Genomic DNA, 23,406 nt, shown 5'->3' on the forward strand with positions numbered 1-23,406 from the left:
TGCCTATCTCTATGTCCTATCGAGTGGTTTAAAAGCTTAATGAATTGCCCACTTGGAGAAAAGACAGAGAGAGAGAAAGAGAGGGAGAAAAAAAAACAATATAAACAAACCGCCACTTGACTGGTCTTTACAGTGGCAATTCAAAGAAACCACCGCACTCTGCGAAGTAATTCTTTCTCTTTTCTTTTCTTCTTCCTTCATATTTTTCGTGTATTACTCAGTCGAAAAAAAAAAAGAAAAAAAAGAGATGGTGAATTTTTTTTAATTCATCTCATCATCTTTTCAATTTTCATAATGTATATTCAAAGAAGTTAAGGAAGATGAAGTTTATTACTACTAATCTTGTTCAGTGTGCAGTGAAGTCTTGTCAATCTTCGCAAGATGCTTTCCCATTGAAATATGAGGAGTGTCAATTAGTTCAGGAGGAGCAGGAGTTCAAACCTGAGTTTATTGCACATATGTTAGATAAACTAGATTGGGATGCAGTAATAGCAGTAGCGAAAGATTTGGGAAATGATTCGTTGCCGCTAAAGAAACCAGATGGATTGGATCCAATAATGGAGGACGATAAAGAAGTGTTGAAGGATCTTCACACTTTACTAGTTGAAACACAATTGGTAGAGGGTAAGATGATTTGCAGAAATTGTCACCATGTTTATTATATTAAAAATTCGATACCCAATTTTCTATTACCGCCTCATCTCATATGAGGAGCTATGAGCCGCTCTGAAGGAGCTATGAGCCGCTCATCATAAAAGTGAAGAGAGGCGGAAAAATGCTGAAGATAGTGTTAGAGAGATAGTCAGTGTTGCTCGATAGTGCCGGAGAGATAGTCAGTGTTGCTCGATAGTGCCAGAGAGATAGTCAGTGTTGCTCCACTATCTCTCTCTGCTCGATAGTGTCAGTCGGTGCTGCTCGATAGTGGAATACAATAGCAATTGCAATTTTGCAGTTTCAAGACAGTCAACAAGTTTTCACATTGCGAAAATGTTCATTTGGTAAAAAAGCAATTTACAATCCATCCAAAAGAAATTGAATCTATCCAAAAGAAATTGAATCTATCCAAAAGAAATTGAATCTATCCAAAAGAAATTGAATCTATCCAAAAGAAATTGAATCTATCCAAAAGAAATTGAATCTATCCAAAAGAAATTGAATCTATCCAACAGAAATTGAATCTATCCAACAGAAACCAGCTCTTTAGGACAGCTTAGAGGCAAGCTACATGTGAACCATATTTGTACCCCGACAAATTTTGTCTACTTTGCCATTTCTTTCTACCCTACCCTACTTGTTATATCATTGAGACGAGCCAAAAGCTAAAAGCCAAAAGCCAGGAGCCAGGAGCCAAGAGTCAAGAGCCCTCACCAGTGGCTAACCAAATCAGTAGATAGTACTAACAAAACCGACTTTTCATTTTCTATTCGCTTTACTTTCTTTAACCTTTTTGTACAAATTGTGTGCTATCAAACTACACAAAGTTTGCTTTTTATAAGGAGAAAATAATTACACTACCTTTCAATATATATTCTCTCCTAAAGATTTTCTTCAACTTTCACTTTTTCCACCAATTCAAACATCCAAGTATATTTTTTTTTCTCTTTAACAAGAATAGACAATATTTACTGCTTCTATTGAGAGGAGCAGCACAACACCACATACAACACACCTCAATTGTTGTGCACAAGGAATATCCATAACTGCATCTTTTTTTTTTTTTTTTTTTTCTTTTTCTTTTTTCCCTTTGGAAATATATTTGATCATTATAGTGGATACACACACTACCTAATTCAAAAAGGAGTCAAGCATCTAACAGACTCTATTTGCTTGCTTCAATAATTAAATCAAGAAAAGACCGCCCCAACCGCTAAGCGACATTTGTAGGGGGTCATATATACACATATACACATAGACAAAAAAAAAGAATATAGAATTTGTTCAAGTCAATTAAGGGCAAACCGATGGTTAGCATTTCGATATTTAGTAGTTTAACCAGCACAAATAACATCAACAACAATAATAGTAATAGTAACAGTAATAGTAATAGTAATATTAAGAGTAGCAATAATGGCGAATCCAACGAGGAAGTGACACTGACACTCGATTCTTCATCGCCATTCGATAGTGGTAAAGAAACATATCGCTCAAGTCCCGATCTCAAACCCGTTTCTCGGCCACTGTCGAGAAATCGCAATCGATCAATCTCAATCACACGTTTTCTTTTCAACAGAGAAAATGACCTATCAAGCAATGTCAAAACAGAATCTTCATCCGACTCAACCAACAATTCCCCGTTATCAACGTCAGGACTTCATGCTGAACAAAACTCAGCAAATAGTAATGGAAGTGGGGGGTTAAGTAGATTCAGGAGTATGTTTCGACTACCTTCCAGTTCCATGGGTAGTCCTGAGGACAAGATTTCAACCCTGTCTGGCCGTGGGAGATCACTTTCAAGCCCATTCACGCAAACGGCTTCTTCACCTATCGGTAAACACAAAAAGTCCAGAAGCATCCTACTGGATGCTTCTAGGAACCTACCACAAATTACCACCACTGAGGTGCCATCAGAATCGCACGATCTCGCTGAGGCATCTACTCCTGTTATTCGGTCAAACCCATATTTCCAGCATCAAGGATTGCCTCCTCATTTAAGCGTATCCCAACCACCGCAATCAAAGTATCTAAGTACCAACAAATCCGATCTATTAGTGTCACTAAGGCATAATGACTCTGTTTACTCTTTGAATGAACATGGAATTCTAAAGCCGCCGAAAATACATTATAATCAATTTTCATCTGGAGACGAGTCTGAAGACTTTGAGGAATTTTCTTCAACGAAACCATCCAAGAACAAATATATCAATAAAATTGATGATAATGATAATAATAATAATAATAATAACAACAACGATGATGATAACTATGATGATAATTATGATGATGATAATGATGGTAATGATGGTACTGGTACTGGTAACGCCCTAACACTTGATGACGTGCTTTCAAAGTCTCCGGGAGTTGAGAGCAATGTTAGTCCACCATTCTCTCCGTTCCAGCGAGCATTGCGGAGAGTCGCGTCTGCACCATTGGTTCACAAATTAATGAGTGAAAAACAAGAAAACTCTTTGCCAGCACAACATCAAAACGAGGATGAGCCATTTGACATTAACAAGCATATTGGCGAGGTAAAGATTACAGGGCGTCCAAGAACTTATACGCAAGACCGAACGTATTCACATTCGGCTACAAAAGTGGTTGATGTTCAAGTTGGTCCCGATAGTTTTGAAAAAATCCGTTTATTGGGAAAAGGCGATGTAGGGAAAGTTTACTTGGTGCGAGAAAAGCAGTCAAACAAGCTCTATGCCATGAAGATTTTGAGTAAAAAAGAAATGATTGAGAGAAATAAAATTAAACGAGCGCTAGCTGAACAGGAGATATTGGCAACTTCCAACCACCCATTCATTGTAACATTGTATCACTCTTTCCAGTCGAAAGATTTTTTGTACTTTTGTATGGAATACTGTATGGGAGGAGAATTTTTCCGTGCACTTCAAACTAGAGAATCAAAAACTATTTCTGAGAATGAAGCCAAGTTTTACGCAGCAGAGGTTACAGCTGCATTGGAATACTTGCATCTAATGGGTTTTATTTATCGAGACCTCAAACCAGAGAATATCTTGTTGCACCAATCTGGACATATCATGTTGAGTGACTTTGACTTGTCTAAGCAGAGCGAAATTGCTAAAAATCCAGAGATAACATTCGCCAAGAACGGAATACATTTGACGTCCGGTGGAAACTCGCCACATAATGGACCCACAATAGATACAAAGGCCTGTATTGATGGTTTCAGAACAAACTCCTTTGTTGGTACAGAGGAGTATATTGCACCAGAAGTAATACGAGGTAAAGGTCATACTGGTGCAGTTGATTGGTGGACTTTGGGAATATTCATTTACGAAATGCTATTTGGCATAACCCCTTTCAAAGGCCACGATAGGAAGAAAACGTTTGCCAATATCCTCAAACGTGATGTAAAATTCCCTGATACTCAAGCAATATCGTCGAATTGCAAGATGTTGATCAAGAAGCTACTCATCAAGGAAGAAGAAAAAAGATTAGGGTCCAAGACAGGAGCTTCAGAAGTGAAAAACCACGCATTTTTCAAAAATACTCAATGGGCGTTGCTACGCCACCAAAAGCCACCAATGATTCCAGTCTTGACTAAATCACCATCGTCAACAACATCGACAACAACAGCAACAACAACGACGACGACGACGACAACAACAGCAACAGCAACAACAAAGAAGCACGAGCAGTTGCAAAAATCCAGAGAAGAGAATTCGCTGTCTTCAGTGATTAATATAAGTGGTAACGATATTATCGAAATCATTGACGATCCGAATGATCCTTTTGCAAAATTTAATTCGGTCACATTGCGGTATGGACAAGAGCCAGAAGAGGTTTCTAATTTGGATGCCATTTATAGCCCTGAAAGAAGCGCGTACACTAGTATTGCCTATACAATGACATCAAATGCAAACAGTCCAGTTAAACAAAAGGGATTTTTGAAACGGTAATTGTTAGATTTTTGATGCTAATACATATATTACATAGACAAAATTATTGTATGGGGAAAGTAAAAATATAATATGCCTCTTATTAAAATTAGAAGGTCAAATCTGACAATTTATTTAAACTTTTCTTCTCCTTCGTATTTTGTAAAACCTGCATCTTGGAAACCGTGTCTGCATACATGCATATAACAGATGCTGCAAAAAAGGTTAGATTGTAGAATGTCTATCATTGGTTGTCATGACAACCATCGAGTAGAAAAACAATAGGAGGATTGGATTTAAAGGAGCACGGGGATCGGGAAAAAAGAGAGCAATATGATGAATGAAGAAATAGGGGAGCACATAGGGGAACAAAGGGAACAAAGATACCCCCCCTCCCCCGTAAGCAGAAATATACCAGCATTGAGAGTAAAATCAATAATGTCTTCCAATATAATTTCCTATTGGAAGAAAAATAAAAAGTTCCAAACTAATATATATATATATACAAAAACACTTGAACCGAAAACTTACAAACCTTAAACGTAAATGAAAACAATTTTTAAGTAAACCTATAATGGGAAAAGGTAAAGCCTAATATCCCTCTACCAACTTCCACTTCCTCTCTTCTCTTACCTCCCATATCATCGTCCTGAAGTATAATGACCTCTTTTTTTTTGATTTTTTTTTTTCCCTCTATTCAATTATTATATTATTTTCTAACCACCCCTCTTGCTTTCTTTCTCTCTATCCGCGTCATCAATTCAACAATCGACAAAGTCAATGATCTTCAACTTAACAGCATTACATTGAGCTGCAATATTCTTGTCATATAAGTTGTAAAAATCACCACTCAAACATTGGTAGAACACTTTCGAGTCACCCAAAGTTAAGTAGCCATCACTTGAAATTGACCAGCCAGCTGCGAATATTGTACCAGCTTGTGGTGGTGGGCCATCAAATTGAAATTGACGATTAGCAACAATAGCACCAACTCTGCCTTTTGAATCCGATAACATTCCTTTCTTTAATGTCATTATAAGATTGTTTTTTGATGAACAAGCTTTTGGGATAGCTGATTCAAGTTCACTAGCGTGTCCAGTGACTTGTGGTTGACCATCACTTAATGTAGCAACAGCGGCAACGCGAGACTCAGCTGCAACAGTTGCATTTTCGTGTTGGACTTGACCATCAGAAAGCTGAGCAGCAGCGGTAACGTGAGATGGAGCAACCTTTGAGCTTTGATGTTGAATTTGACCATCTGAGATTTGGGCAATAGCAGCAACAGTTGATGGGGTTGCAGTGGTTTGGTGTTGGATTTGACCATCACCAATTTGGTTAACAACTGAAGCAGGAGCGGCAGTGGTTTGGTGTTGGATTTGACCATCACCAATTTGGTTAACAACTGAAACAGGAGCGGCAGTAGTCTGGTGTTGAATTTGACCATCACCAATTTGGTTAACAACTGAAACAGCAGCGGCAGTAGTCTGGTGTTGAATTTGGCCATCACCAATTTGGTTAACAACTGAAACAGCAGCGGCAGTAGTCTGGTGTTGGATTTGACCATCACCAATTTGGTTAACAACTGAAACAGGAGCGGCAGTAGTCTGGTGTTGAATTTGACCATCACCAATTTGGTTAACAACTGAAACAGCAGCGGCAGTAGTCTGGTGTTGAATTTGGCCATCACCAATTTGGTTAACAACTGAAACAGCAGCGGCAGTAGTCTGGTGTTGGATTTGACCATCACCAATTTGGTTAACAACTGAAACAGGAGCGGCAGTAGTCTGGTGTTGAATTTGACCATCACCAATTTGGTTAACAACTGAAACAGCAGCGGCAGTAGTCTGGTGTTGAATTTGGCCATCACCAATTTGGTTAACAACTGAAACAGCAGCGGCAGTAGTCTGGTGTTGGATTTGACCATCACCAATTTGGTTAACAACTGAAACAGGAGCGGCAGTGGTCTGATGCTGGATTTGGCCGTCTGTTATCTGGTTAATCACAGAAACAGCAGCAGCAGTAGTCTGATGCTGAATCTGACCATCTGTAATTTGAGCTACTGGTGCAACTGATGACTTACTCAGAACACTTCGGTAAGTTGTTGTTGTCACCACGTTTGGTTGACCATCAGATAATGTGTTGACAACCGCTTTATTACGTACAGGTAAAGCAGTTTCCAATTCCTTTGTTATATTTGCTGCAGTTTCAGTTGAAAGGTTAGCAGCAGCTTCAACCGTAACAATTTGAATACCAAATTTAGGTGCATAATCCGTAGTAGCACTGGAAGGAATTTTTCCTGTTGGTGTCAATGTCGACCATGGTGCTGAAGGAACAGTAGCCGCCAAGGCACTAGATACCAATGCGGCAGATGTAGCGATTGTGAGATATTTCATTATAAGATAAAGTTAGCTTGCAACTTACTTTCAATGAAAACAAATTAAAAAATGAGAAAAGTGTCAAGATTGTAAAAAAATAATCTAAATTTTACTCGGCCTTGGCTACTCCTTTATATATACTTCTATCGGCTTCAAACTTAGAACCAGATATGTAACAAAATGAAAAGAACATAGAAAAAGAGTAATAAAAAAAGAACAATAGAAACAAGTGTTAGAGTCAATATTAGAGGGGAGCTTTTGTTGCATTTCAAGTTGTTGGCTAAATCACAATTTTGAATGATGCAATCAAACCCGTGTGTGTTATAGCAAGCACATTGAGCTTCTATTGTATGTATTGGGGGAGCCATTCTTTTGTGTAAAAGGAAAAAGAAAAAAATTTGAAAATGAAAATTGGACAAGTAGGCTAAAGTTATTTAGTAAGATTACTTGCAAAAAAAAAAAAATATATACCTTCTGCTCTGTATCGGCATCTTATCTAGCAGTGATAAGATTAGTCATGATAAATACTTTAAGATGCAAATAGAGAAAAAAAGGGGGCGATGATTAGCAACGAGGATGAGATCAATGGATGATTGATCGGTGCTGGTTGTTGATTAGCGAAGAGTTGGCTGGTTGCAAATCACAATAGAATTTACTTTTTTTTTTTTTTTTCTCTCCCTCCGATACTATTTTTAGAATGAACATGAAAAAAGAAAACTAATTAGAATACTCCTTTCGGTTTATTACTTGCATAAAATATTGTTACTTATTCGGCGAAAGGTAAACCATGGAAAGACAATAAAAGAAAATGATTGAATAGCTCGCTTTTTACAAAGTAAATAGCTCGTTCCCAGTGGGTCCGAATTATCCCTCGTTGACGCCGTTTATGTATTGTTTTTTTTGGACAAAACTGGGTCCAATTTGGTAAGCATCTTATGGGAAAGGGGGAGGGAAGAGGTAAGAGAGTAAACATAGTTGAGGGAGAGAACAAAAAGAAAAAAAAAAATAATTGTTGAGCCAACAACAAATGAAAAAAATGGCTGGTGATTTTTTGATCGGTTGATTAAGCATTGCTTCTACATGACACCTCATACATACTATGAGGAAAAGAATCAAGTGCTATGTAGTACTCAAGCACATATACTTTCATGCTATTAAGAAACTTCTGAGACTTGTCACTTGGCGTTTCAGACAAGAGTTAAAATCCTAATATCAATTTCAGAAGCTCAGAAGTTTGGTACTAATTTTTTGTAGATTCTCTCTCTGTTTCTCTGTCTGCATGTCTTTTTCTTTTCTGTCAAATATTTTGACATTGCGAGTCCAGAGGGGCTTATCCCGAATTACTAAGTGTTATTTTTCATTTTCATTTTTTTTTTTTTAATTTTTTTTAAATAGGGTTAACGCCGAAAATAGGTGTGTTGTGCGTCAAGCCGATGTTTTTTTAGAACAGATTTTTGATCCTTAGTTCAATCAGATCATTATTATACGCACAGTTGGAATTATAGTAAATTTTAGAAGAAATGATAGTTACGTTATAGTGGAGAGACCGTTTAGATGAAAAAATATGTCCCGCAATATACATTGTTAAAAGCAATTACAATCAAGTAAGCTAAAATGGGCCTCTCCATTTATTGTAAAAAAATCCATACTTGAATGCTCTTTGAGGGATTCTTTACCGATAATACATGGCGCCAACTCTATTGGTATAACATGTGTGACTATAAATATATAGCTTAGGATAAAAGAAAGACACAGAGAGAGAAGTCAGTTGATGCCTGGCCTTTCAAGACACGCGTAGTTGGAGGTATTGAAGAATCGCCATACTTATGAAGATACGGATGAGTTTTAATACACACACACACCCATTCACATTTCTTGCCTAAGGCATTGTTTGCTCGCTCTACTTGACGTAAAAATGTATGATATATGGAAGGGAGGGACTACAAAAAGTTTGAGATTTTTGTATTAACAATTGATTTTGTTGATCCCAATTGTTTTTCCCCCTAGGTGTATAGGATACTCTGTAATCAAAATGAAGCAGTCTTCTTGTCTTCTTGTTGGGGATGAAAAACGAAACGTGAAAACATAGTTATCAAAATAATTCCACTACTAGTTGTGTACTTTGTTTATGAAAAAATACACTTTTGCGATTTCTATCAAAAAAAGAAAAAAAAAAGTACATTATAATGGAACCCATTTGTCCAAATATCTATACTTTTCATTAAGGCATTTATCTTAATGTCCAAATAGAGGTGAAAATTTGAAAGCCTACCAAGACTTACCAAACATGTCTACTTGTGAATATTAACAAAGTATATACAATGTTTGGAAGGTCTATTTTTTTTTTTTCAACCAAAATCATGTTCTAAATTATTTGGTAGCGTTTTTTCTCGATCTCTCTGCTTTGCAATTTGTATTAGATTTGCTTTATGCCAGGAAAAAGGAAGAAAAAAGCATTCAAGACAACAGGGCGTACTTTGTTTAGAAGTTGTCGTTGATTAGTGCTTTTCCCAAATTGAGAGGATATTTGTGCTACATACCATAGTTGCGATTCTGTTGCTTCTTGCCTTTGCAAATGGTGATTGAGTTCTTTTTCGTAGCTTAATAGGATAGCAAGGGTTGTTCAGCTGGATGAGCAACATAATAGAACTACCAGTTTTGTTTAGATATGGGTTGGTTATCCTCACATTGACTTCGAACATATGCACGTGTTTTGTTATTCGTTTCGTGAACAAATCAAGATTTGATTTTTTTTTATTCAACCTGTGGTGTTACACAACAGAAAAAAATGGTGGTTCAAAATTACCCCATTTTTGCGGACTTGTGAAGATTTTTTCTTTCTTTCTTTCTTTTCTTGTGATGATATTTAGATTCGTATGTTTTCCAACACAGTTTGCTTGTTCCCTTGAGGAATCAACTACTGTTGGAGTTACAATATAAAAAAGAGATAATGCCAGTATTTCTGTTGCCTTTCACACAAGATATTACTGATGGAAAATGGCTGCCGGATAGTACAAAGGTAACCAAAAAACCTGTATCAGTAAAACCTCTTAATTTTAGTTTTATTTTGCGGAAATGTAATTTTGAAACAAGTCCGTTTTCACTTTAATTCTATAGACTTAACTCGTTTCAGATAAAAGAATAAAGTTATAACCTCACAACGGTAAAAAATTATTGAATTTGACAGATGGATATAAGAAAAAGGTAGATTACAAAAAAAAGAAAAAATGCACACATCCATATCCACATACTCTGCATTAATTAAATAAAAAGATTTGCTGCAAATAACCAACTGGGAAAACTGTGTATCCTTTTTTTTTTCTTTCATTTTTCTTGCTAAAAAAAAAAACAAAGTTGAAAATAGTTCTGGTTCCACCAGAATTATAAAGATCAAATGTTCTTTTCAAGCCCTCAATTTCTATTTCACTAACAGTTACTGCATACTATTTGAAACTAAACCTGAGAACAGGATGAGGTGGGGAAATCCGGGGACAGAGGGGTAAAGGAAGATTTCTTCAATTCTAGAAATTTAGTTTCTATTGTCGTAACTGCAATGTCCCCACGCCGCCCAGCAACTTTTTGACTTCAAGCCTGAACAATTAGTACGTTCTTAAAATGAAAACGACACTGATCTTTTTTTTTTATTTTTATTTTTATTTTTTTCTTTCTGTTTTGCTCTTTTTATTTCGTCACCAGTTTCTTCACCATCTCGCATGACGAAACTATATTATAGAGAGATTCGAGAATTTCAGCTACACTATTCCATAAGAAGAATTTTTTCGCAATATTCGTAGTCATGTCAAAAGACGCCTTTGAATTACAAAAAAAACAAAAAACAAAAAAAAAAAATCTCAGTTCTTCTTGATTGCGGAAAAAGTAAACAAGAAACAATCATGTTGGCTTATAGGAAATAAGGCGAGAAATAGCAATTGCCTACTACAGCTGGTGGTATCATTCTATCAAATATGTCTCTTTCTTTTCTCCATTCTTTTTTCCTTTCTTAGCAAAAATTTTACTCGATTGAAAATTCTGGTGATATGATATTTTGCAACACGTGACACAAAATTAAAGATGACGATTCTTTGCACCTTATTCTCTTTTTTTTTTTTTTATCTTGCGATACTAAATAGTAAATTTTGCAGCCTTTAAGCTTAGGAAAAAGATAATTGGATTTTTGCTAGAAGGAATTTTTTTTCACTACAGGTAGAATACTTTCCATGTATATGTATATAAATATTCCACATAACTACGAAACACTCAATGACGTTCGATATTTATTATTACATAGGTACTGTACACTTGTTTTTTTTGTTTTTTTTTAAATTTGAGATAGGTTTGATTAGGAAGAAATAGGCGATATGATTAGCGGTTGTTTCTATAGCACTATACAGGTACTCTAATATAATACCCTTTCTTTCTGCCCCCTTTTTTATTGGACCCTGCTCATTTCCTGATAATAAATATGATCCAGAATTTATATATATGCTCGACATCATGCACCCAACCAATTTCCTTTCAATGATTCTATATCACAAACTCAAGAATATGAGGAGGAGGATTGCTCTTCTCGTATGAGGCAACCAAATTCTCGTATATGTTATCTCTCTTGAAACAAAACTGAATAGAACCCCTCCCACTCCAATACTTTACAGATGAATCTGGTTCTACAGGCATGTGACTTGTGCTAACTGGCGCAAAGTTTTGGTAGCACCTACTTTACCGCTTCGCTTGCATCAACACTTCAACTCAAGGATTATTCTGGTATGGAGTGGCTTGCCTTATACTTGTTTTTTTTCTCATATATATATAATTTTTTTTTTTTTTTTGTATCTATCAGAGCACACTGTACTCTATAATTTATAAATGAAAACTACTCAATAAAAATGGAAACAGGTTGTTCTCAATTCAACGTATGTTTTGTCCTTGGAGGAATTAATTAGACCCCCTTACATTAAGAGAGTAGCGTCTTGTCTACATTGGGATATAAATAAGAAAAACTTAGCTCTTACATTTTGAAAAAAACTAAAAGACAAATCAAAGTTTCAGGTTTTCCTTGTTATTTACAATTGTATGTTTATCTACCAGCAGTAACTAAAAAAGAAACAGGGGTATGTCTTGTAACTATGCCTGAAAAATAAAAAGTAATGTCAAATAAGCAAAACTTAAACAATCAACAATCAATACTTAACAGTTACACTTTAAATTCTCACAATAGCAAAAATCAGCATAATAAATCGACACAACCTCAGGTTATGTACACTCAAATCCAAGCCAATCATAGCTTTCAATTCCTCAATAATCAGCCATTTCAGTTTTATAATAATGCTCAAACTCCATTATATCAACACCAATCTCATTTGCAACAAATTCACCAAATACCTCAGCTGCAAAACCAAGTACTACTACTACAACAACAACAACAGCAGCAACAACAACAACAACAACAACAACAACAACAACAACAACAACAGCAACAACAACAGCAGCAGCAAATTCCCTTACAACAGTCTGATATGGTCCTTCCATCACATATCTCTTCCTCTTCGTCTTCTTCGATAGGTGATCAAATCCCACCACAAATTACTAATGAAAATTATTATTTGCAGACTTCAAGTGTCGCGCGCAATAATCCTGCATCTTACAGCTATAATTCGGAAAGTTCCAATTTGCAGCAATTACCCCAGAGCGAGTCCAAAATCGGAGTACCTCCTCCAGTTTTAATAGAAAAATCATCCGATATGTCTACAGGACAATTTCCAATAGACCAATCCAAATATTTGACACCCTCGTTACCGCTTTTGAACCCACTACAAAGAAGCTCAGCAAATCAACTTTTTCTACAGCCTCTGCAACTGCAACAACTACACCAACAAGCACATGAGCAATTGGCTTCTTACACAAAGAATGATGGCCAATTTGCGATGATTTATACAAACCACTCCAGGGCTAATGACACGCTATCATTTCCACCTCCGTCAGGATCAATGACTTTAGAAAAAAAAGAACGCAAAAGAAGACATACAACCACAGTCTATGATATGACACCGGAAACAGCTGAGAGGAATAGGTGTCGCATATGCGGGAAGCAATTCAAGCGTCCTTCATCTTTGCAAACGCACTATTACTCGCATACCGGCGAAAAGATATTCAAATGTCCTTGGCAAGAGTGTGGTAAACTATTTTCAGTCAAATCCAATATGACTAGGCACTACAAATTACATGAAAGAGATTTGAAAAAAGTCCAATATACAGAACTAGAAAGTAACAATTTCCAAACACAAACTTCCACAAACTCATATCTTATTCAAAACTCTCGGGAGTTTCTGAATCAACTGCAGCAATCGATACTCGGTAATGAGTCTCTACGGTCGCCCCATTCTTAACCACCATCACAACACCAACAACAACAATATTTGTACCCGGACTTGTCACAGTAAATCCGCGCATTACTCAATTGTTTTCCACTACCCAGACCCGTCTGTTGTGTTTTACCATTATAATGAAAGCACAAGTGTAAGCACGTATCACCCCTTGTGTCTTGTATTTTATAGTCGGCGCCAAACTCCAATAGCAACTTCAAACCGTCTTTGAAGTTGTATACACAGCTGAAATGCAAGGGAGTCCGGCATAGCTCACCACCGGGAAAGTTTAGCCAAAGTCTCCCAGGAAACTCTTGTAGTAGATAATGAAGTGTTTGTCTGATGAACTGTTTTTTTTTAGACAATACTTGCTAAGTTGAAAAGAAAAAAAAAGAGACGATTGCTTTTACTTTTACCATCAGTTTTAACCTCACATTCTCTAGTTTTATTTGATAACCACATACCTGAAATTCAATGCAAAACGGTTATTATTCACAGAGCTGATTCTAATAAAACCTTCTTTTTGTTAATTATAATTTTTACTTATTTATTTGTATGTAAATCTATTTATGTAATTATTTCGCGATCGTCGCTTCGAGGTAGAACTTATCGGGGTAAAAATGCCTCGGAAATGTGACTCGTCATTGAATCTAAATAAATTAACACGAGGAGGAAGAGGAGGAGGAGGAAGAGGAAGAGGAGAAGGAGGAAGAGGAAGAGGAAGAGGAAGAGGAAGAGGGGATGGGGAGGTTAGATATATGCAATTAACAGTTACGGGAAACTTCCGGTGAAGCCGCCTAGACTATAAGCCCTTTTTTTCTTGTTTTATAAGTGCCATTTAGTGGCTACATGGAGTATTGCTGACAAAATGAAAAAAAAAGTTAGACTAAGCTAGTATTACACTCTATCAGTTTTACATTCTAATTAGTTTCATGGTATTTCCCCATTTTAATTAGTTTAATGGTATTTCTCCATTTTGTGTTATTTGGACCAAACCATGAAGTTTGATAATCACAATTGGTAGAGATATCAAATTTTCAACACCAATGCACTACCCTAGATTCTTCTTTTTTTTTTTTTTTTCCTTCAGCCAACCAAAATTGGCCTGAAAAAAAAAATCATACTTAGTGCACCAGGATATATCGAGAACAATATTATCCATTTCCTCCGTCTAACTCCTAATTGACACCTTCCTAACAAAACGAATAACGATTATATTGCAATGGCTGCCGGACATTTTGCCAAATATATACGTCACGCTCCTGTGGCGAAACCCCACGTTCCTACATACATGTATTGGGGCTCTAAACTAATAGGTGCTAGTATGTGGTTTTGGATATTTTACAGAGTAAAAGAAGATGGCCCTGTAATGTTTGGAATGAAATTGCCATTTGAACATCATTAATTTCAATTAAGAAATGATTGAAGTTTTGATGTCGTCATTTTTGGGTCAGCTAAAATTGATGAAGGTTTAGGACATCTATTGATAAACCTTTTTCACAAAAATGAATGGAATGGCCTTTGCTGCTGCTGCTGCTGCTGTTGAACCAGTTGGCCTTTGCTGCTGTTGAATCAGGGCTCCACGTTGGCATTTGCTGCTGTTGAATCAGGGCTCCACGTTGGCATTTGCTGCTGTTGAATCAGGGCTCCACGTTGGCATTTGCTGCTGTTGAATCAGGGCTCCACGTTGGCATTTGCTGCTGTTGAAGCAGGGTTCCATGTTGGCCTGTTTTAAATAAATTTAGTCATTTTCCGAATATAAGAACTGTATGTGACTCAAGCACACATACTCTTTTCCCTCCAGCGGTATCAGTTTCATCGTCAACGGTCCGACTTTGACGATGTCGATAGTGTCAGTCGGTGCTGCTCCACTATCGGGCAGAGCGAGATAGTGTCGTCTACACAGGGAGGAGAGAATATTACATTTCTAACGGGTTTGATTTGACACACGGGTCTTTGTTGTAGATTCTTCTCTCAACTCACGCACACATACTCTTTTTCCCCCAGCGGTATCAGTTTCATCGTCAACAGTCCGACTTTGACGATAGTGTCGAGTCGGTGCTGGTCAATAGTATTGAGTCGGTGTTTCTCCACTATCTCGCTCTGCTAGCTAAGGAAGCATTTTATTCATTGCTTATTCCCGACGCTTCGGGTTTTACAAATCAGGTAGCACCAGAGACTTGTATAGATTGTCATGCCAGTATATAATAAAAATAAAAGGGCGGATAGCAATTTCAGATTCAACTAAAAAAAAAATAAAATAAAAAATAAAATAAAAAATAAAATAAAATAAAAAATAAAAAATAAAAAATAAAAAAGAAAAGAAAAGGTAAGAGAGCTCAAAGCACCGCGCGTTCCTCAAGAGGAGTGGGGATTGGTGGCTATGAGTATATAACAGAGGTCCGGTGAGGGACGAGGGACGAGGGAGTCGAGTTTTAGCGAGTAAAAGTAAAAGTTTCTCCTCAGGTATTTCAAACGGGGGGGGGGGGACCCATTGCAGCTGAGTTTTAGGAATATTTTTAGTTAAAAGGGCGATGTGATTTTTTGAATAAGTTTTCATCCCTGCCTCACGCCCTAATCTACTAATTTGTTTGCTCTCCATAAAAATACAGCCTTTGACGACAACTACCTTGGGTTTTGTTGTACTTGTCTACCAATTTTTAGAAAGCTAAAGGCAAACAATTGTCATTTACAATTTTCCTGTTCCTCTCAACCGCAATACTAAATTAAAGTTGGGTTTAGTTTTTAAATGCTATAGTAATCTTTTATTCTATCAATTAATCAATTTTATTATTATATTTAGTTGGTTACAAGTATACATGGTTTTCTTTTCTTTTTTTTTTTTAATAAATCTCTTTAATCCTTTAATAGATGACAGGCGTGTTTGGTTTCTGAAGTCTTGAGTAACGGAAAGTTTTTTTTGAGCCGTCACTATTGTACTATTTCAATACTATGTTAGGATGCTAGATCCTTCCAGTCGGTTGAGGAATGCGGTTATCGAAGGTAATCTACCTATAGTCAAGAGGATTTTATCCCGATTTCCCGAATTATGGTTGAATTTGGATTCAAATCATAAAGGATGGTCGAATTTACATTATTCTTCTTATTATGGCCACTACCTAATATGTTTCCACTTGATAGCATTTATAAACAAGACATTAGGAGAACTATCAAACGCATATACGGAACTTGACCTTCTCACCTTTGATAACATCACTGTATTACATTTGTGCATGGAGAAACACCATTCACAAACACTTCATTATCTACTACAAGAGTTTCCTGGGAGACTTTGGCTAAACTTTCCCGGTGGTGAGCTATGCCGGACTCCCTTGCATTTCAGCTGTGTATACAACTTCAAAGACGGTTTGAAGTTGCTATTGGAGTTTGGCGCCGACTATAAAATACAAGACACAAGGGGTGATACGTGCTTACACTTGTGCTTTCAGTATGGTAACATACAATGCTTAAGAGAGCTAGTAAACCATATAGTACTAAGTTCAAAAAGCAAGACGCTAGCGGAAAAGACTCTCTCGAGTCTCGAGAATACTAGAAATAAGCAAGACTGGTTGGCAAAAGATTACGCGTCAAGCTTTGACTTGATCAAGGAGTATGAGAAAATGAAAAAGGATATCTTACATCATGACTATTCGACTTTACCACCGGGATTTATCGACCCACTGAGCTTTATCAACGATTCAGAAACACTGTTTGAAGCTGAAAATAAAGTACTTTCAAGTCCATTTGTGCTGATGACAATGCAAAGTATTGATGAGGATGCTAAAAATGGGAGAAAACATGCCAATTCATTACCGAGCAACCGCAAGTTACTGTCAAACTCAGTGCCAAATGGAAGAAATAGGTCCCACACTTCATATTCAAATAAGCATCCAGTAGGACTAACCATCTCGACCGGAACCGACAAGCCCACATTACCGAGCCTGAAATCCTACTTTAATTTCCAAAGCCCGGTAATAGCTCCCTTGACACCTTTGACGACACAGCAGCAACAGCCCTCCATCCATAAAACGCATTCTTTAAAGTCTGTCACAATATCACCATCAGTTAGAGGAGCAGTATTCACCAGTAATAATTTAGAAGACGAGCCTAGTTCCCCGCAATCAATCCTTTCCAGTGCGTCATCCTACACAATCTCACCCAATTCCAAATCAAATACCAGAAAGAAAAGCTATTCTTTTTCAAGAGGAGCTTCATTACCCGCAATTGCGTCAGGAAACATGCACTGGCCATTAGTTGAGAAAAAACCCGCGTCTGAAGAACCAGAGCGGCTGCTGTCTGCTGTATCTCGACCACTGCATGAATTTAGATCAAGAAGAAACTCGTCAACTTCATCAATTGCTGCAAAAGTTGCATTTAATTCGAGCAGGTCCTCTTTAAATCAACAAGAAAGTCCACGAAAACTAAAGCCAAACAAGACACAAAATGCAAAATCAAATAGCATTAATAGCACATCATCTACAGGAAGCATGAGCAGTTATAATAGCGGTCCTAATAGTGTAGACGCATCTCCTAGTGTCGGCACCGAAACATCAGAGAGTTTCCAAAATGCACCAGGAGAACAGTCGAGTATGCCTACTACTGCTATCACCAATAGTAGTAGTAGTAGTAATAGTAATAATAACATTTTGAGAAAATCGAGGTCTTCTGGTACTTTAGCATCTCAAGAAAATGCTAGAAGTGTGATGTATCAAAACCGCAGTGCAAATCTCAGCATGGCTTCCATAAATAGCAATTCACATGAAGGATTGAGAAAATATACAGTCAATAGCATCAGTTTTAGCAGAGTTCGATAAAATGAAAAGAAGAACGATGAAGAAATATTATATAGAAGTATTTATTGCATAGGAAAAGGAAAAAGAGAAAAATTTGATGGAAAAAGCTCACTATCGAGCGACACTATCGAGCAGAGCGAGATAGTGGAGCAGTACTGAATAGCTTGTTACGACACTATCGAGCAGAGCGAGACAATGTCAGTGTGCTCCACTATCTCGCTCTGCTCGATAGTGTCGCTCGATAGTGTCGCTCGATAGTGTCGCTCGATAGTGTCGCTCGATAGTGTCGCTCGATAGTGTCGCTCGATAGTGTCGCTCGATAGTGTCGCTCGATAGTGTCGCAGCTTGGTGTGCAGGTGTCACTTTCGCATTTCAAGAATTGTTGTACCAACCAGAAAGTTGATGGACAATCGTGTAGAATATAAAGAGACGCGTTGTAGAAACCCCCCATTTTATCTTTTTTTTTTTTCACCAACCCTGTACCCATCTACATCTTCTTGAACGCGTTGTAAAAGTGCTTTGCTTTTAGTAGGGGGGAGAAAAAAAGGAGAGGAACAAGTGTGAGGGTAATGGCGCCAAAGAGACAAGTTTCTATTAGTCATTTTTTCCCCAGTCAAACCTCCAAGTCGTCTTCTGAAGCACCAGCAAAAAGTTGTAATAACATTGTTCCGCCAAAGGTAACGGCTTCTTGTTCAAATGGTATTGACAAATTTCAGTATTCTAGAAGAAAAAATTTGGACAGGAGGGAAGAAAAAGTGGCGACTCCATCTTCAGAGGACACAAGTGTCCCTTCTTTGAGCATTGCTGATAATGATGAAGATACGGTTGAGACTCTGAGCTTAAATGCGATAGAGAAATTTCAATACGAAACTCATTTGTCCGATGACTTGTATCAAACTCGAGTGGAGGAATCCTTGAAGAAAAGACTGGCAAATGAGGAAGTTCAACTAAATCATAAATCAAAAAAGGCTCGTGCTACTAAACTTACCCCGTTGGAAGGTCAAATAGTTGAACTCACCGAGAAGCATCCTGATAAAGTCCTCTTGATTCAAATTGGATACAAGTATAAAGCATTTGGCGAAAATGCAAAACACGTTTCAAAATGTCTCAATATAATGTATATATCAGCATCTGATCCAAGGTTTTCATATTGTTCTTTCCCAGAGAATAGACTACATATCAACCTTCAACGAATTTTGAATTCGGGAGTTAAGGTAGGAATAGTCAAGCAAATGGAATCTGCAATTATCAAAGAAATCGATAAAGTTGGCAAGAGTGGCGATCTAATTAAAAGAGAAGTTACAGGTGTTTATACCAAGGGTACATATATGAGCGATGAATTCATTGGAAGTAATTTGATTCCAAATTCCGATGAGCACGAAAACCCCAACTATATTGTTTGCATTAATGAAACTTCTCAAGGGGATTTTGCCGTTGTTGCTGCTCAACCATTAACCGGTGAGATTATCTATGATGTATTTGGTGATAATGTAGGCCGCGAGGAATTGGAGACGCGATTACTATATCTTCGGCCAAGCGAAGTAATTGTTATAAACAAGGAGGCTGAGATTTGTGCCAGTACATTGAAATGTCTAAAATTGATAAATCAAGAGTTGAAGATTGAGCATAAAACTGTTGAGCCTAGCGTATTGAACTCTTACTTGAACCCAAGTATAGTGGAGTTTTACAGGTCAAATTTCCCCTTATCTATTCAAGAATGCATTTCAGAACTTCTCAAGTATTTAGCAGAATTCAAATTGAGCAACATTTTCACAATACCTCAAAATTTAAGCACATTCAAGGATTCTAGAAAGTACATGATTCTTCCTGCCAACACTTTAAACGCATTAGAAATATTCACAAACTCCACCAATCCCAAGTCTCCGAAAGGTACGCTTGTTTGGTTGCTAAATCACACACGGACAAGATTTGGGGATAGACTTTTGCACAAGTGGCTATCAAGACCATTGATTGAACGCGATAGGATTGAAGAAAGGTACCAAGCGGTGGAGGATTTGAGTAATCAGTTTAATCATGTTGTTGACTCCTTGATCAAACAGTTGACTAAAATCGGTAAAAACTTGGATTTGGAAGAGCTTTTGATCAAGATTCACTATTCTGCTACCACGCAGTCTACTAGGATCAATAGAAGTCAAATCTTTTTGATGTTGCAAAGCTTTAATGATATATTAAAGTTGGTTAAGCTGTTTGAAAAAACAATTATGGGGTCATTAAACTTGAAATCTCCCTTACTAACTACCATGTTGAAGGATTTGCTAGAACTGTCAAAGACTGACATTGTATATAACTTCACAAACATGATCAACCCAGCATACTTGCTTAATGAACTGAGGGACCCTTTTGAGCAGAAAACAAAGTTTTTCAACTTGAACTATGGCTTCGATGATATTAAACACGAGTTTGAGGAGATTAGAAATGTTGAAAAATTATTGGACGAAGAATTGTTGAAAATTAGACGGCTTTTGCAGCGGCCGCAATTAAAGTACGTGACGAGTAATAGAGAGCCATATTTAATTGAAGTTCGCAATGGGAAACAAGTGGGCTCACTTCCGGCGTCGTTTTCCAAAATCAATGGGACATCAACAGTAAGTCGTTTCCGTTCGAAAGAAGTATCCGACCTATATAAATTAAAACAATATCACGAAGAAATGTTGGTTCAAAAATGCGATGATGCATTTGTTGAATTTTTGCAAAATATAGATTCTCAATATGGGTTTTTTCAAAAAATTGTCAAGCATTTAGCTGTATTCGATTGTTTGCTTTCTTTGACTGCAATAAGTGTGCTAAACACCAAAGTGAAACCAACATTGACTGATGAATTGGGTATCAATGTGAAGAATGCACGTCATCCAATTATTGAGCAATTGAGGGATAACTATGTTGGTAATGACATAAATATTCAATATGATTCCAATCGAGCGTTGATTATCACAGGTCCAAATATGGGAGGAAAATCATCGTATGTGAAAATGGTTGCGTTGTTTACAGTCATGACTCAAATAGGGTGCTATCTACCATGTGAATCTGCAACAATGGGAATATTCGACTCGATATTTATAAGGATGGGAGCCAGTGATAATATTCTCAAGGGTAATTCTACATTTATGACTGAGATGTTGGAATGTGCTAATATTATTCAGCATTTGACAAATAGGTCATTGCTTATTTTGGATGAAATTGGTAGGGGAACAGGAACAACTGACGGAATAGCATTGGCATATGCAATTTTGAGATACTTTATTGAATCTGAAAAAAAACCTTTACTATTATTTATCACTCACTATCCATCAATCCATGTCCTTGAGCACGATTACCCAGGGGACGTAGTCAACTATCATATGGGATTTGAAGAGATTGCCAGTAAAGATCAAGATTTCCCCGAAGTCATATTTTTGTATAACTTGTGTCGCGGGGTGGTTAATAGTCTGTATGGATTGAACGTTGCTAAATTATCCGGGATACCTAACGATGTAATTTCCGAAGCTTATAAAGTTAGTGAAGAGTTGAAAAACAAGATTGAGATGGAAGATAATATTCATTTACTAGAGACATTGAGAATGGTTTTGCAACAAAAAACAAGTATGGAAAACATTTTCAAGTTTCTAGATTGAAAAAATCTAATACTAAAGCATTGAATGCTTTTGGATTGTCTAAATAAATGTGATGGCCCGCATCTTGGACTATTTCAAACCTGGTTAATGTTTCGTTTTTATTTTGAATTTTTTTGAATATGTATTCTCCTCCTTTGTGATTCATCCAGTCCTTATCACCATAAACCCACATGTTACTGATTTTCTCATTTGCAAAAAAATCAACTAGACCTCTATCGCAAAGCGGGAGTCGAGCTAAAATTTGATGGTTAATGAGTTTTGTAATTGCTAATTCCCCTGATCCTTGATACTGATTAAAGATTGAATACGAATAATCATGCAATTTAAGAATTAAACCATGTGTATCATCGGACTCGCTGAAATTTTTGAATCTTTGAAACGACCAATATGACAAGATTTTGGAATAAAAAGGTCCCAATTTTTGTAAAACTTCAAATGCCGACATATTAAATTGCCATAGTTTTTGTAAAATATAGTTTTTGGGGAATTTTGGTCTACCTAAAGTGTCCAATAATTTTGTAAACTCTTCATTTATTACTACTTTGCCGTCTTCTTCTTCTATGACCAACTCTTGAAAAGGATCGTTTGTGCCGTGCAAGTTAATATCAAACTTCTTATTATTGATTAGACTGTGCTCACTTGATTCGGTACCCATAGGACTAATTAAAATAAGGTCGTCTACCAACTTTTTTCCATTTTGATTATTGTGTTTCATAAGATAACAACAAGAGAGATAGGCACCCATGGAATGACCGATCAACTTGAAATGGTCGATGCGACGAATTTTCCTCCAGCTCTCTATCTTGTCAATGAACCAACTTTCAATTTGTAATATCTGATATATTTTATTCTTGAGCTCTCTTGGTTCAGTTAAAAACTCCTCAGGAAACTTTGCTCTTGAAGAGTTTCCAAACCCTGGAAGGTCTATTATATGTAGTCTCACTCCCATTATTGATACCAACAGCTCAATATTTTTGATGAAATAGCCGAGGGCAGCCATGTATCCATGAATGATCACTATATGTTGCTCGGAAACAGACCCTGTTTCGTTATTTTCTAGATAAAACTCGTGGATAACAGTACCATCTTCGAGTTCGACATCCATCAATTGTCCCCATATAGTGTTTTCTGAGTCACCAGTTTCCTCCTCTTCTTTCTCATCAAGAGGCTTGATATAAATCTTACTTGGAAGCACCGCTCTAAATAAATCAAATTCAATTTTCCGGTTTCTTTGTTTCGCTTGTTCAAGTATCTCATCCTTCTTTGTATTGGACTTTGTCTCTTGTCTCAATCTTGTTGGACTCGACCACCAATCTTGAAATGATTTGGTAAGCGGTATTGAGTTGATGGAAGAATTTGTGGAAACCGAGGTTTCGTTTGCTTGTGAAAAAGAAGAAAATAAAGAAGACGAAGACAAATTTGTAAAGGATTGGGTATTTGGATCGCCCATTATTTGTATCGAGTCTCTAATCAAAGAGGTCATGGCTCAAAATTATATTAATTTTCAAGGGGGATCTGGATCTAGATTTTGATCCTTTTCCCTTTTATCTCTTCTTATCTTAAATATTGCGGGCCCGGAAATCATTATATCCGAGGGCACTAGAAAAAAAAGATAAGCTATGATGTCGCCGACACTGAAAAATAGTCTATAATGTCGTCGACACTGAAAAGATAGTGATGATGTC

At 36.9% G+C, this 23,406-nt stretch overlaps 7 protein-coding genes across 7 annotated transcripts; 5 read left to right on the top strand and 2 right to left on the bottom strand. All coding sequences in view use genetic code 12, as the record gives it.

The window, feature by feature from the left end:
• Window positions 1–320: 320 nt before the first annotated feature.
• Window positions 321–710, top strand: KGF56_004013 (RNA methylation protein; the record flags this gene model as incomplete). Its single annotated transcript, XM_049325408.1, has 1 exon — window positions 321–710. The coding sequence occupies one exon, from the start codon at window positions 321–323 to the stop codon at window positions 708–710; it is 390 nt and encodes a 129-aa protein (XP_049178871.1).
• Window positions 711–1,961: 1,251 nt separating this feature from the next.
• On the top strand, window positions 1,962–4,583 carry KGF56_004014 (serine/threonine protein kinase; the record flags this gene model as incomplete). The annotated part of the gene is made up of 1 exon (XM_049325409.1): window positions 1,962–4,583. One exon carries the CDS (start codon window positions 1,962–1,964, stop codon window positions 4,581–4,583), a length of 2,622 nt encoding a protein of 873 aa, XP_049178872.1.
• A 740-nt stretch (window positions 4,584–5,323) lies between these two features.
• PIR1 (beta-1,3-glucan linked protein) lies at window positions 5,324–6,955 on the bottom strand (the record flags this gene model as incomplete). The annotated part of the gene is made up of 1 exon (XM_049325410.1): window positions 5,324–6,955. The coding sequence occupies one exon, from the start codon at window positions 6,953–6,955 to the stop codon at window positions 5,324–5,326; it is 1,632 nt and encodes a 543-aa protein (XP_049178873.1).
• Window positions 6,956–12,189: 5,234 nt separating this feature from the next.
• On the top strand, window positions 12,190–13,320 carry KGF56_004016 (uncharacterized protein; the record flags this gene model as incomplete). The annotated part of the gene is made up of 1 exon (XM_049325411.1): window positions 12,190–13,320. One exon carries the CDS (start codon window positions 12,190–12,192, stop codon window positions 13,318–13,320), a length of 1,131 nt encoding a protein of 376 aa, XP_049178874.1.
• A 2,936-nt stretch (window positions 13,321–16,256) lies between these two features.
• On the top strand, window positions 16,257–18,110 carry KGF56_004017 (uncharacterized protein; the record flags this gene model as incomplete). The annotated part of the gene is made up of 2 exons (XM_049325412.1): window positions 16,257–16,605; window positions 16,816–18,110. 2 exons carry the CDS (start codon window positions 16,257–16,259, stop codon window positions 18,108–18,110), a joined length of 1,644 nt encoding a protein of 547 aa, XP_049178875.1.
• Window positions 18,111–18,658: 548 nt separating this feature from the next.
• MSH3 (mismatch repair protein) lies at window positions 18,659–21,721 on the top strand (the record flags this gene model as incomplete). Its single annotated transcript, XM_049325413.1, has 1 exon — window positions 18,659–21,721. One exon carries the CDS (start codon window positions 18,659–18,661, stop codon window positions 21,719–21,721), a length of 3,063 nt encoding a protein of 1,020 aa, XP_049178876.1.
• Window positions 21,722–21,925: 204 nt separating this feature from the next.
• KGF56_004019 (uncharacterized protein) lies at window positions 21,926–23,171 on the bottom strand (the record flags this gene model as incomplete). Its single annotated transcript, XM_049325414.1, has 2 exons — window positions 21,926–21,933; window positions 22,058–23,171. The coding sequence occupies 2 exons, from the start codon at window positions 23,169–23,171 to the stop codon at window positions 21,926–21,928; spliced, it is 1,122 nt and encodes a 373-aa protein (XP_049178877.1).
• Between the last annotated feature and the right edge of the window lie 235 nt (window positions 23,172–23,406).

Source organism: Candida oxycetoniae (assembly GCF_023343755.2).
Source record: "Candida oxycetoniae strain CBS 10844 chromosome Unknown scaffold19, whole genome shotgun sequence".
Taxonomy (NCBI): Eukaryota; Fungi; Ascomycota; class Pichiomycetes; order Serinales; family Debaryomycetaceae; genus Lodderomyces; species Lodderomyces oxycetoniae.